The sequence below is a fragment of the Gymnoscopelus braueri genome (genome assembly GCF_963280865.1).
Source record: "Gymnoscopelus braueri genome assembly, chromosome: 12".
Lineage (NCBI taxonomy): Eukaryota > Metazoa > Chordata > Actinopteri > Myctophiformes > Myctophidae > Gymnoscopelus > Gymnoscopelus braueri.
The window spans coordinates 54,588,721-54,602,433 of record NC_137614.1 but is presented as its reverse complement, the minus strand read 5'-3'; the positions used below and the strand labels follow the sequence as shown (position 1 = coordinate 54,602,433).

At 39.3% G+C, this 13,713-nt stretch overlaps 1 protein-coding gene across 3 annotated transcripts in view; it reads right to left on the bottom strand.

The window, feature by feature from the left end:
* LOC308097218 (forkhead box protein P1-B-like) overlaps positions 1 to 13,713 on the bottom strand; it is a 60,395-nt gene that overhangs the window by 5,171 nt on the left and 41,511 nt on the right. For all 3 annotated transcript variants that reach the window (XM_080444878.1, XM_080444880.1, XM_080444879.1), the window contains 5 exons: positions 13,265 to 13,466; positions 10,808 to 10,884; positions 8,495 to 8,596; positions 7,664 to 7,791; positions 7,053 to 7,116 (listed from right to left, as the gene is read on the bottom strand). In XM_080444878.1, coding sequence (XP_080301004.1) covers positions 7,053 to 7,116; positions 7,664 to 7,791; positions 8,495 to 8,596; positions 10,808 to 10,884; positions 13,265 to 13,466 — 573 coding nt within the window. The remainder of the gene's footprint in view (positions 1 to 7,052; positions 7,117 to 7,663; positions 7,792 to 8,494; positions 8,597 to 10,807; positions 10,885 to 13,264; positions 13,467 to 13,713) is intronic.

Genomic DNA, 13,713 nt, shown 5'->3' with positions numbered 1-13,713 from the left:
GCCGAGCCCCTGCACTTTTACCCGTCAGTAAAAAAGTGCTCTCTCCATCCAGACTAGGAAAGAAAAATCTATTACCCCCAAAAGATACATTTCAACTGCCCGTAGCGGCCTAACGGTAAGGCCTAACGGTAAGGCCTAACGGTAAGGCCCACGGTAAGGCCCACGGTAAGGCCCACGGTAAGGCCCACGGTAAGGCCCACGGTAAGGCCTAACGGTAAGGCCCACGGTAAGGCCTAACGGTAAGGCCTAACGGTAAGGCCTAACGGTAAGGCCTAACGGTAAGGCCCACGGTAAGGCCTAACGGTAAGGCCTAACGGTAAGGCCTAACGGTAAGGCCTAACGGTAAGGCCCACGGTAAGGCCCACGGTAAGGCCCACGGTAAGGCCTAACGGTAAGGCCTAACGGTAAGGCCTAACGGTAAGGCCCACGGTAAGGCCCACGGTAAGGCCTAACGGTAAGGCCTAACGGTAAGGCCTAACGGTAAGGCCTAACGGTAAGGCCCACGGTAAGGCCTAACGGTAAGGCCTAACGGTAAGGCCTAACGGTAAGGCCCACGGTAAGGCCTAACGGTAAGGCCTAACGGTAAGGCCCACGGTAAGGCCCACGGTAAGGCCCACGGTAAGGCCTAACGGTAAGGCCTAACGGTAAGGCCCACGGTAAGGCCCACGGTAAGGCCCACGGTAAGGCCCACGGTAAGGCCCACGGTAAGGCCTAACGGTAAGGCCTAACGGTAAGGCCTAACGGTAAGGCCCACGGTAAGGCCCACGGTAAGGCCCACGGTAAGGCCCACGGTAAGGCCTAACGGTAAGGCCCACGGTAAGGCCTAACGGTAAGGCCTAACGGTAAGGCCCACGGTAAGGCCTAACGGTAAGGCCCACGGTAAGGCCTAACGGTAAGGCCCACGGTAAGGCCTAACGGTAAGGCCTAACGGTAAGGCCCATGGTAAGGCCTAACGGTAAGGCCTAACGGTAAGGCCTAACGGTAAGGCCTAACGGTAAGGCCCACGGTAAGGCCCACGGTAAGGCCCACGGTAAGGCCTAACGGTAAGGCCTAACGGTAAGGCCTAACGGTAAGGCCCACGGTAAGGCCCACGGTAAGGCCTAACGGTAAGGCCTAACGGTAAGGCCTAACGGTAAGGCCTAACGGTAAGGCCCACGGTAAGGCCTAACGGTAAGGCCTAACGGTAAGGCCTAACGGTAAGGCCCACGGTAAGGCCTAACGGTAAGGCCTAACGGTAAGGCCCACGGTAAGGCCCACGGTAAGGCCCACGGTAAGGCCTAACGGTAAGGCCTAACGGTAAGGCCCACGGTAAGGCCCACGGTAAGGCCCACGGTAAGGCCCACGGTAAGGCCCACGGTAAGGCCTAACGGTAAGGCCTAACGGTAAGGCCTAACGGTAAGGCCCACGGTAAGGCCCACGGTAAGGCCCACGGTAAGGCCCACGGTAAGGCCTAACGGTAAGGCCCACGGTAAGGCCTAACGGTAAGGCCTAACGGTAAGGCCCACGGTAAGGCCCACGGTAAGGCCCACGGTAAGGCCCACGGTAAGGCCTAACGGTAAGGCCTAACGGTAAGGCCTAACGGTAAGGCCTAACGGTAAGGCCCACGGTAAGGCCTAACGGTAAGGCCTAACGGTAAGGCCTAACGGTAAGGCCTAACGGTAAGGCCTAACGGTAAGGCCCACGGTAAGGCCTAACGGTAAGGCCTAACGGTAAGGCCTAACGGTAAGGCCTAACGGTAAGGCCTAACGGTAAGGCCCACGGTAAGGCCTAACGGTAAGGCCTAACGGTAAGGCCTAACGGTAAGGCCTAACGGTAAGGCCCACGGTAAGGCCTAACGGTAAGGCCTAACGGTAAGGCCTAACGGTAAGGCCTAACGGTAAGGCCTAACGGTAAGGCCTAACGGTAAGGCCCACGGTAAGGCCTAACGGTAAGGCCTAACGGTAAGGCCCACGGACATGTCAGTGGATGTGTTGGATGCAGCTCAAAGTGAACTTTACTAACCACTCTGTAATTTATTTTGTACAGTAAGGCATGACTTTTCGTTTTGTTTTTCACAGAAGCCTAACAAACTGATTTAAATGTAAATAGATAAAATCGGAAGATATGCATACATATGTATGTATGATTTAGTTTTTTTATTATTATTATTATTATTATCATTATGTTCATATATGTATTTCTTTTCTTTTCTTTTTCTTTTTTCTTTTTTGTTGCCATTATTATGTTAGCTATTATTGAATCTGTATCATCATTCTTATTATTACCTGAGGATTACAAGTTTAAGGTAAAAGTAAAAAAATGACTTAATTATGAAAGGCCACGGGCACAGTAGATAGCTCCCACCTGTACAAAGGTACAGGTGTTTTCTTTTTCATGCGGGAAATATTAAAAGGGTTAAAGGGATGGGGGTGGGTGGGTATATGTTATGTGTTAAGTGTTATGTGTTTTGCTAGGCCCAACTGCAGTTTGCTAAAACTAACCACATCCAGAGTCCTGTCTCTCTTAAAATATGTAGTTTCTAAGAGAGTTTTTGTTACATTTAAGAATCCCCCTTTTTTTTCGGCCATTCCTTGTAAAGCGCCATTATGTTCACCATTCGATCCTGGCAGGATTAAAACGATTTAATGACGAATATTAAATTTGCAACATGGAATGTTCGAGGGATTAATCAGCAAGTAAAAAGAAATCGTGTTTTATCACATGCAAACGAACATAAAATAGATATTTTGTTTTTGCAGGAGACACATCTTTCAATAACCGAGAGCAACAAATTCAAGCGCAAATGGGAAGGGATGTTTTTTTCCTCTACTTTCAATTCTAGATCCAGAGGGGTAGCAATCTTAATGAAAAAAGGGGTAAACTTTCAATTAGTAGAAAGTGTGATCGACCCATGTGGTCGGTATGTTTTGGTTAAAGGCTTTCTCGATTATGTAGAAATTGTTCTCCTAAATTGTTACTGTCCTAATTATGACGACCCCAAATTTATAAATGATTTGACCTTGAAATTGTCTTCTTATCGAGAACCTATTATTTGGGGTGGGGACTTTAACTGTATTTTTCATCAGTTTGATACTACATCCTGTCGGAGACATCCTGTCTCCAACGTGTCCAAAGTGCTAAGTGAGAATTTAAAAGATATAGGTTTATGCGAAATATGGAGAACATTATATCCTACCAAGAAAGAATATTCGTATTATTCTCAAGTACATGATTCATACTCAAGAATCGATTTTTTTATGATAAGTAACACTCTTATAAATTGTACTTCAGAATGTAAGTATCTATCTAGAATTATATCTGACCATTCTCCCTTGCTGATTAATATTCAACTCAATACTGCAATAAAACCAATTAGAACATGGCGTTTCAATATTACATTACTAACAGATACAAATTTTATAGAATTCATGAATAATCAAATAGATATTTTTATGGAAGCTAACCAGATACAGGACACTTGTCCCATATTAATCTGGGAAACTTTTAAGGCTTTTTGTCGGGGCTGTACCATTTCTTACTCCTCCTCCTTAAAAAAGAAAATTAAAAAAGAGACGCTTGTCTTAGAAAAAGAAATTAAAGAATTGGAAATAAGACATAGTAATGATAAGAATGAAACCACCTTACAACAATTAAATCAAGCAAAATTAAAATTTTGTACTTTAGACACTACAGCAGCTGAAATATCTATTTTAAAAGCCAAACAGAACCATGTTGAACATGGGGAAAGCGCAGGCAAATTACTTGCATGGCAAATTAAAAAAGCAGAGGAGGAAAGAGCTATTTATAGTATAACCTGCCCCGATGGAAGCATTACAAGAGATCCTTTGATTATAAATGGAACATTTAGATCTTTCTATCAAGAACTCTATAGGTCTGAAAATAATGGTTCTGTGGAGGACATACAGTGCTTCCTGGATGGAATGGTTTCCCCTACTATATCCACAATAGAAAAGACAGAATTAGATAAAAATATTTCTCAGGTTGAGATTACAAAAGCAATTGATAAAATGAAAAATGGAAAATCTCCCGGAAGTGACGGTTTGCCTGTAGAGTTTTACAGATGCTTTCAGACAAAGATCTTGAATCCACTCTTGAATATGATAGAAACAGCGTTAAAAAAAAAAGAATTACCTGAGTCTCTGAAGCTAGCTATTATTACTCTTTTAAAGAAAAAGGATAAAGATCCACTCCTTTGTTCATCTATGAGACCTGTGTCATTACTAAATGTTGACTATAAGATAATCACTATGATGTTGGCTATACGTCTGGAGACAGTCATACAAAGTCTTATCCATCCGGATCAGACAGGTTTTATGAGAGGTAGATTTTCATCAGATAATATTCGAAGATTTTGTAACGTGATATCTCATACTCGTAAGGATAAATCCCCCATGGTGGTAGTATCGATAGACGCAGAAAAAGCGTATGATAGAGTAGAGTGGAGGTACTTAGTGGAGGTATTAAAATATTTTAATTTTGGCCCAGTTTTTATATCTTGGATTAAATTACTTTATCAGTCACCGAAGGCATCTGTAAAGACCAACAGTCAGATTTCTGAACCATTCTATCTAGGAAGAGGAACAAGACAAGGGTGTCCGATTTCGGGCTACCTATATGCGCTCGCTGTCGAACCATTAGCAATTAAGATCAGGTCTCACAACAGGATAGTAGGAATAGGTATTGGAGCAGAATACCACGTCATGTCTTCATACGCAGATGATATCCTATTATATATATCGAAACCAGAACAATCATTACCAGCTTTATTAGAATTGTTAGAAAATTATGGAATAGTATCTGGCTTCAAAGTCAACTGGGAAAAGACGGAAATAATGCCCATTTCCAATTTTGATAGTAGCTCCTTACAGAACCGGTTTCAGTGGAAATGGACTCAGAACCATATAAAGTATTTGGGGGTAAAGATTATAGATAACTTGGAAGAATTGTTCAAAATAAATTATGTCCCAATACTTGAATCCATAGAGGCAGACCTGAAACGATGGCAGACGCTTCCAATATCTATTTTAGGCCGTGTAAATGTTCTAAAAATGAATGTCTTACCTAGACTATTATACTTATTTCAAATGCTCCCTATAATGGTCCCAGAATATGTGTTTAAGAAAATTCAATCTTTATTTTCGTCTTTTATTTGGAGTGGTAAAGTTTCTAGAGTTCGTTTAAATGTATTGTACCTCCCTTTGGAGTTGGGTGGACTCGGGGTTCCAAATATGAAATTGTATTATTGGGCAGCACAACTAAAGCCATTAAAACAATGGTTTAGTGAACCATGTGCATGGGTCAGAATAGAAAATCATGATATGTTACCGCTGGATTTAAATTATGCTTTGTATTGTGGAATGAAAAATCTAAAGAAAATAACAAATAACCCGTGTATACTCCACTCTGTGAACATATGGGATTCTGTCCATAAGTTTTTGAACTGGAGAAGACCTCTATCACCCTATGCTCCCATTTGGAAAAACCCCACATTACCTTTTATCTTCAATGGTAGTATATTTAAGCAACTGGTGGACAAAGGTATTTCAACTTTTATAAATGTATACAAAAACGGAATTTTGCTTTCTTTTAGAGAAATCCAAGAAAAATTTGGTATACCTAATTCACATTTTTTTTGTTTTTTACAAATAAGAAGTTTTATTCAGTCCACACAACATACACTTGACGAACCAGAACCCTCTACAATGGAGAGGATCCTGAGACAAACAGAAAAACCAGTAAAATTATTGTCTAAATTATACCATGGGCTGATAGAGGCTTTTCCAGCCAATACTTTGGCTACAAAAACAAAATGGGAGACAGATGTGAGAGAGGGCATCAGTGAGGAAGAGTGGGTACAGATGTGGTCAAGCATACATTCCGAATCATATAATTGGAGACATAAACTTTTACAATTTAAGATCGCACATAGAACATATTATACTCCAGTGAAATTGAACGCTATGCATCCAGAAATGTCCTTTCTATGCTGGAGATGTAAGAAAAAAAAAGGTTCTTTTCTACATATGTTATGGTCCTGCCAAAAACTTGTCCCGTTTTGGGAAGATATATGTTCCTTTATGTCCTCTTGTCTTGACCTTAGGCTGATGCCCTCCCCTCGCCTCTGCTTGATAGGTAATTTCAAACAGGGTGACAGTTTCCAAAGAAAATTGAGCAACCTGGCATTCATTGCTGCCAAAAAATGTATTGCTGTAAATTGGAAAGCCCCTTCCCCCCCAACACTAGCCCAATGGAAGACAGAAATATCAAGTTATATACCGCTAGATTACTTACACTACAAAATTAAAGGAAAGTTGGACATATATGATAAAATATGGACCCCATTCATATTCTCAGATGGGCTGATGTAAGAACTAGACCCTGGAGGGTGTCTGGAAAGACAGCTGCATCAGCAAACCTAGCAATGTGTTTTTGTTTGTTTTTTGTTTTTTTTTCGTTTATTGTAATATTTTATTTTGTTATTTTTCGTGGTGTTTTTTGTTTTGTCTAACACTGTATTGTCTTTAAAAATGAAATAAAAACATTTAAAAAAAAAAAAAGTGAACTTTACTCAGGTAACTAGTTTTTTTGCCATCCGACCTTCCTAGCCCGTGTTATTAAAGAAAATCGATGAACAATGGCCAAAACTCAATCGAAAATTGGTGATCGAAAACCGGTGAAAGTGGCCGTTTTCAAGATGTTTTGTCCATTATCTCTGGAACAGAAGGTCCAATCTGCTCAGTTCAAAGCTTGTTGGATGCACGACTTTGAGGACATTGAGCACGCATTGACACATGTTCGGGTTATCTGGTTTTTCGGGCCTAAAAGTACGGTAATTGTTCGGTACCTCTCCAAATCCCTCTGCACGTCCCTGCCGGTACAAATCAAACACTAATCACACCAACTGGACTTTGCACCTGGGTCCAGATCGAGGTTCGAGGCCCTGCTCTGAATGTCCCAAATGTAGTCCTACACACCTTCAGAATAAAACAATATGATGAACACATATCTTACCTTCAGAATAAAACATAATTATGATAAAACACATATCTTACCTGAGCAGCAAATCCAGCTGAACTCTGTCCAAGATTGTTCTGAGAATTCTTCATCATCTGAGATCTGTGTAAATACAATATGAGTTATTAATGTGTTTCAACACAATATGATGCAACACTTTTTATTAATGTGTTTCAACACAATATGATGCAACAAGTGTTATTAATGTGTTTCAACACAATATGATGCAACAAGTGTTATTAATGTGTTTCAACACAATATGATGCAACACGTTTTATTAATGTGTTTCAACACAATATGATGCAACAAGTGTTATTAATGTGTTTCAACACAATATGATGCAACACGTTTTATTAATGTGTTTCAACACAATATGATGCAACAAGTGTTATTAATGTGTTTCAACACAATATGATGCAACAAGTGTTATTAATGTGTTTCAACACAATATGATGCAACACGTTTTATTAATGTGTTTCAACACAATATGATGCAACAAGTGTTATTAATGTGTTTCAACACAATATGATGCCATGTATTAATGTAGTACATACCTATTGACAGTGGTATACACAGTTAGTATAGCTTAGTTTTACACACATATATATATATATATATATATAGTTTATATCATTTATATAAAACCTACCCATTGACAGTGGGCTTCTGAGGTCTTCTTCTGTGAAACTCGATCTCGTCCACAGTCCACACGGCTCCCTTCACGTTCTCCAAGCGAACAAAACATTTATGGAGGCTCAGGTTGTGTCTGACTGCGTTCTGTATGAAATATAAATATATATGATTATAAACAAACATGTATGGAGGCTCAGGTTGTGTCTGACTGCGTTCTGTATGAAATATAAATATATATGATTATAAACAAACATGTATGGAGGCTCAAGTTGTGTCTGACTGCGTTCTGTATGAAACATAAATATATATGATTATAAACAAACATGTATGGAGGCTCAGGTTGTGTCTGACTGCGTTCTGTATGAAATACATATATAAATATATATGATTATAAACAAACATGTATGTGTCTGACTGCGTTCTGTATGAAATATAAATATATATGATTATAAACAAAACATTTATGGAGGCTCAGGTTGTGTCTGACTGCGTTCTGTATGAAATATAAATATATATGATTATAAACAAACATGTATGGAGGCTCAGGTTGTGTCTGACTGCGTTCTGTATGAAATACATATATAAATATATATGATTATAAACAAACATGTATGTGTCTGACTGTGTTCTGCACCATTCAAAACCAAAGTTAATATGAAATAGTTATTATTAGTATAGTAATTATAAAGAGTTCTCATAAAACAAAACACATGTTCACCAGAGCTTCAGGACAAGGAAAAGTGAAATGAAGATTTGTCAGGAAACAAACAAAAGTCAAAAAGTCATGAACTACTTGATGCTCACAATGCATCTGCTATTTAAAAAAAAACTAAACGTTTGTAAATACCTTCCAAGTAGCTGCGTTGCGCCTGAAATATGCAAATGTTCTTGTGAACCAGTTGTAGATTTCATTAAGGGTCAGCTGGTGGCGAGGAGACTCAAAGATCGCCTGGGAAACACAAGAAAACAAACAGAAGTGTCAGTCATATGAAAATCACTTAAAATAAAAAATATAAAGATTTTAATAACACTAATTCATTCATTCGGGAACAAATGGAAATATTACCGTGCTCCAAATGTAAATGTTCAACAGCAAGTTAGTTCTGACAAATAGAAGAGTGTTTACCTGTCTTACTATTAAAAACAGAAGAGTGTTTACCTGTCTTATTATTAAAAACAGAAGAGTGTTTACCTGTCTTATTATTAAAAACAGAAGAGTGTTTACCTGTCTTATTATTAAAAACAGAAGAGTGTTTACCTGTCTTATTATTAAAAACAGAAGAGTGTTTACCTGTCTTACTATTAAAAACAGAAGAGTGTTTACCTGTCTTATTATTAAAAACAGAAGAGTGTTTACCTGTCTTACTATTAAAAACAGAAGAGTGTTTACCTGTCTTACTATTAAAAACAGAAGAGTGTTTACCTGTCTTATTATTAAAAACAGAAGAGTGTTTACCTGTCTTATTATTAAAAACAGAAGAGTGTTTACCTGTCTTATTATTAAAAACAGAAGAGTGTTTACCTGTCTTATTATTAAAAACAGAAGAGTGTTTACCTGTCTTATTATTAAAAACAGAAGAGTGTTTACCTGTCTTATTATTAAAAACAGAAGAGTGTTTACCTGTCTAATTATTAAAAACAGAAGAGTGTTTACCTGTCTTACTATTAAAAACAGAAGAGTGTTTACCTGTCTTATTATTAAAAACAGAAGAGTGTTTACCTGTCTTATTATTAAAAACAGAAGAGTGTTTACCTGTCTTATTATTAAAAACAGAAGAGTGTTTACCTGTCTTATTATTAAAAACAGAAGAGTGTTTACCTGTCTAATTATTAAAAACAGAAGAGTGTTTACCTGTCTTACTATTAAAAACAGAAGAGTGTTTACCTGTCTTATTATTAAAAACAGAAGAGTGTTTACCTGTCTTATTATTAAAAACAGAAGAGTGTTTACCTGTCTAATTATTAAAAACAGAAGAGTGTTTACCTGTCTTACTATTAAAAACAGAAGAGTGTTTACCTGTCTTATTATTAAAAACAGAAGAGTGTTTACCTGTCTTACTATTAAAAACAGAAGAGTGTTTACCTGTCTTATTATTAAAAACAGAAGAGTGTTTACCTGTCTTATTATTAAAAACAGAAGAGTGTTTACCTGTCTAATTATTAAAAACAGAAGAGTGTTTACCTGTCTTATTATTAAAAACAGAAGAGTGTTTACCTGTCTAATTATTAAAAACAGAAGAGTGTTTACCTGTCTTACTATTAAAAACAGAAGAGTGTTTACCTGTCTTATTATTAAAAACAGAAGAATGTTTACCTGTCTTACTATTAAAAACAGAAGAGTGTTTAGCTGTCTTACTATTAAAAACAGAAGAGTGTTTACCTGTCTTACTATTAAAAACAGAAGAGTGTTTAGCTGTCTTATTATTAAAAACAGAAGAGTGTTTACCTGTCTTATTATTAAAAACAGAAGAGTGTTTACCTGTCTTACTATTAAAAACAGAAGAGTGTTTACCTGTCTTATTATTAAAAACAGAAGAGTGTTTACCTGTCTTATTATTAAAAACAGAAGAGTGTTTACCTGTCTAATTATTAAAAACAGAAGAGTGTTTACCTGTCTTATTATTAAAAACAGAAGAGTGTTTACCTGTCTAATTATTAAAAACAGAAGAGTGTTTACCTGTCTTACTATTAAAAACAGAAGAGTGTTTACCTGTCTTATTATTAAAAACAGAAGAATGTTTACCTGTCTTACTATTAAAAACAGAAGAGTGTTTAGCTGTCTTACTATTAAAAACAGAAGAGTGTTTACCTGTCTTACTATTAAAAACAGAAGAGTGTTTAGCTGTCTTATTATTAAAAACAGAAGAGTGTTTACCTGTCTAATTATTAAAAACAGAAGAGTGTTTACCTGTCTTATTATTAAAAACAGAAGAGTGTTTACCTGTCTAATTATTAAAAACAGAAGAGTGTTTACCTGTCTAATTATTAAAAACAGAAGAGTGTTTACCTGTCTTATTAAAAACAGAAGAGTGTTTACCTGTCTTATTAAAAACAGAAGAGTGTTTACCTGTCTTATTAAAAACAGAAGAGTGTTTACCTGTCTTACTATTAAAAACAGAAGAGTGTTTACCTGTCTTATTAAAAACAGAAGAGTGTTTACCTGTCTTATTAGCGATGCGTAGGTAAATGGCGGCCGCACTTCTGTACTTAAGTAGAACTCCTTGTTGTCTGTGATGTCTGTTGAAACAATAAAACAATATTAATACTAATTTACCAATAATAATAACCTGTTGACAATAAGAGTCAGGATTAGGGAAGGGCATTACAGTCAGGAACGTAGATTTAACCATTTATTGCAACAAATGGAATACAGTTAAACTCGGTGCTAAAGGCTCCGCTCTGGGAGATGTTCCCTGAATTCTGTCCAAGCAGCGTGCTAACAGCGTGGTGCTAACAGCGTGGTGCTAACAGCGTGGTGCTAACAGCAGCGTGCTAACAGCGTGGTGCTAACAGCGTGGTGCTAACAGCGTGGTGCTAACAGCAGCGTGCTAACAGCGTGGTGCTAACAGCGTGGTGCTAACAGCAGCGTGATAACAGCAGCGTGCTAACAGCAGCGTGCTAACAGCAGCGTGCTAACAGCGTGGTGCTAACAGCAGCGTGCTAACAGCGTGGTGCTAACAGCAGCGTGCTAACAGCGTGGTGCTAACAGCAGCGTGCTAACAGCGTGGTGCTAACAGCAGCGTGCTAACAGCAGCGTGCTAACAGCGTGGTGCTAACAGCAGCGTGCTAACAGCAGCGTGCTAACAGCGTGGTGCTAACAGCGTGGTGCTAAGCACAATCAGGGAACCTTAAGCAAAACCCCCAAAGGGATACAATAGCACTACAAAAAGCCAGGGGTCTTCAACAGGGGGTCCGGGACCCCTAGGGGGTCCTCAGAGTTACTACAGGGGGTCCGTCAAACTTTGTGAGATATGATTATTTTTTTTTACCTTAACCACATGAACCCTAGCATCCCTTTTTCTGAGGAGAACTTTAGCCAAAAATAGCAGATCTACAAGCTCACAGCGCCTCATGCTGCGAGGCGCTGTGAGCTTGTAGATCGGCTATTTTTGGCAAAGAGGTATAGAGGTGTAGAGGGAAAAAAGAGCAGACCAAGTAAAAAAAGTTTAATCTGATTTGTATACAATATAGAGGGGGTCCCTGCTTCATCTCTCTCTCTCAGCTAGGGGGTCCTTGGCCTGAAAACGTTGAAGACCCCTGGCTGCAATAAGCCATACATTGACATAAAATCACAGGTATTTGAGCCTATGCCAGACTGTGATGAAAAGGTGGAGGATGTGAAGCAGAGATCTAGTGAATGAAGCTGTATATAAAGGAACCTCTCTGTTTAGAGCGTGAGCTCTGATTGGTGTACATGTGAAAGTGTGACGTAATGACCAGCAGAGCTGTGAATGGGGAATAGAGACACACGGGGACTACTTCATTGAGACACCCAGCGAGGTCCGTTAGAACGATGTACTGCAGCTGTCTATGCAATCCCTATGAGAGGATATTTTAGCCTACTTTTAAAATGATCCTACATGAACTGGAGACGATATAGAGTTGAATAAAAATATGTTTCCAAACGTATGGAGTGTCTTTGTCAACATGTCTTCTTGTTTTCTCAATAGTTGATGTGTTTCACATTTAATTTGTCACTTTAATGTGTTACCCATAATGTTAACACAGCAGAGGGTTTTATACATAATGTTAACACAGCAGAGGGTTTTATACATAATGTTAACACAGCAGAGGGTTTTATACATAATGTTAACACACAGAGGGTAGACGGCAGACAGACACAGTAGTCGCATTTCAGTGACATCACTGTCTTTACGAGCGCCGACTTTGTGGGGAATTCTCATCCCAATCCCGACTGACTTTGTTCATATTTCTATATTTTGAACATCTCATAGGCTTATATAAATGTTCTGCCCACGCAGAGCTCCGACGGTACATGACAAATTAAAACGTGTGGGTTTACCGTTGTTGTATTAACTTGCCTGAATGTAAGTTGGGGAAATAACCCAACTAAATGGAGGAGTGACATATCCTGACATTTTCAACTACTTAGTGAATACTCCAGGTTAGTATTAATATACAAATAGTCTTGCAAGATGCTGTTTGGATAATTGTGCAAAATAAATAGCGTATAAGAATGATACATGAGAGACACAAAGGTATCTGGGTTTTGAAAACCTCAAGGGATGCGTCCGTGACGTATATGCCATGCGACCACTTAAACTTTAGATTTCAGATGCTATAGGCTGATGCTCATCAGCTGACTGACAGCCGACTACAGCTGAGTCGGCTGTAGGTAAGACGTCCTTGTCCTGCATGAACTAACTCTTTGCTTCATTCTGAAAACATCTCTGAACCCGTAACCAAAACTCATTAACGGTTAATTAACCATTTAGAATCAGATCTAGTGTTCAGAATGCACTGATGTTCTGACACACTGATGTTCTGCCACATCAAACACAACCACAGAGCGGTGGTGAAACTCAAGTACAGCCAGATAGGCAGGTAGTCATAGTGTGATGTCATAGTGTGTGTGTGATGTCACGGGTCAGCTGACCTTGGCTCATGGAGCGGCTGTAGCGCCTCCTGACGGGGGCGGGGCCAGAGAACATGCCGGTGGGCGTGGTCACGGAGGACGACTCGCCGCCGTACGGCGTCAGGGGCGTAGAGGGCGCCGTGGCGCTCTGAGACACAACCATAGGGGGCGGGGCTTTGGGCAGCGTGGCCTGAGAGAAGGACATGCTGGGCACCATGGTTACCTGAGGACATAAACACAACGTTAATCACCATGGTTACCTGAGGAAATACACACAACGTTAATCACCATGGTTACCTGAGGAAATACACACAACGTTAATCACCATGGTTACCTGAGGAAATACACACAACGTTAATCACCATGGTTACCTGAGGACATAAACACAACGTTAATCACCATGGTTACCTGAGGAAATACACACAACGTTAATCACCATGGTTACCTGAGGAAATACAAACAACGTTAAT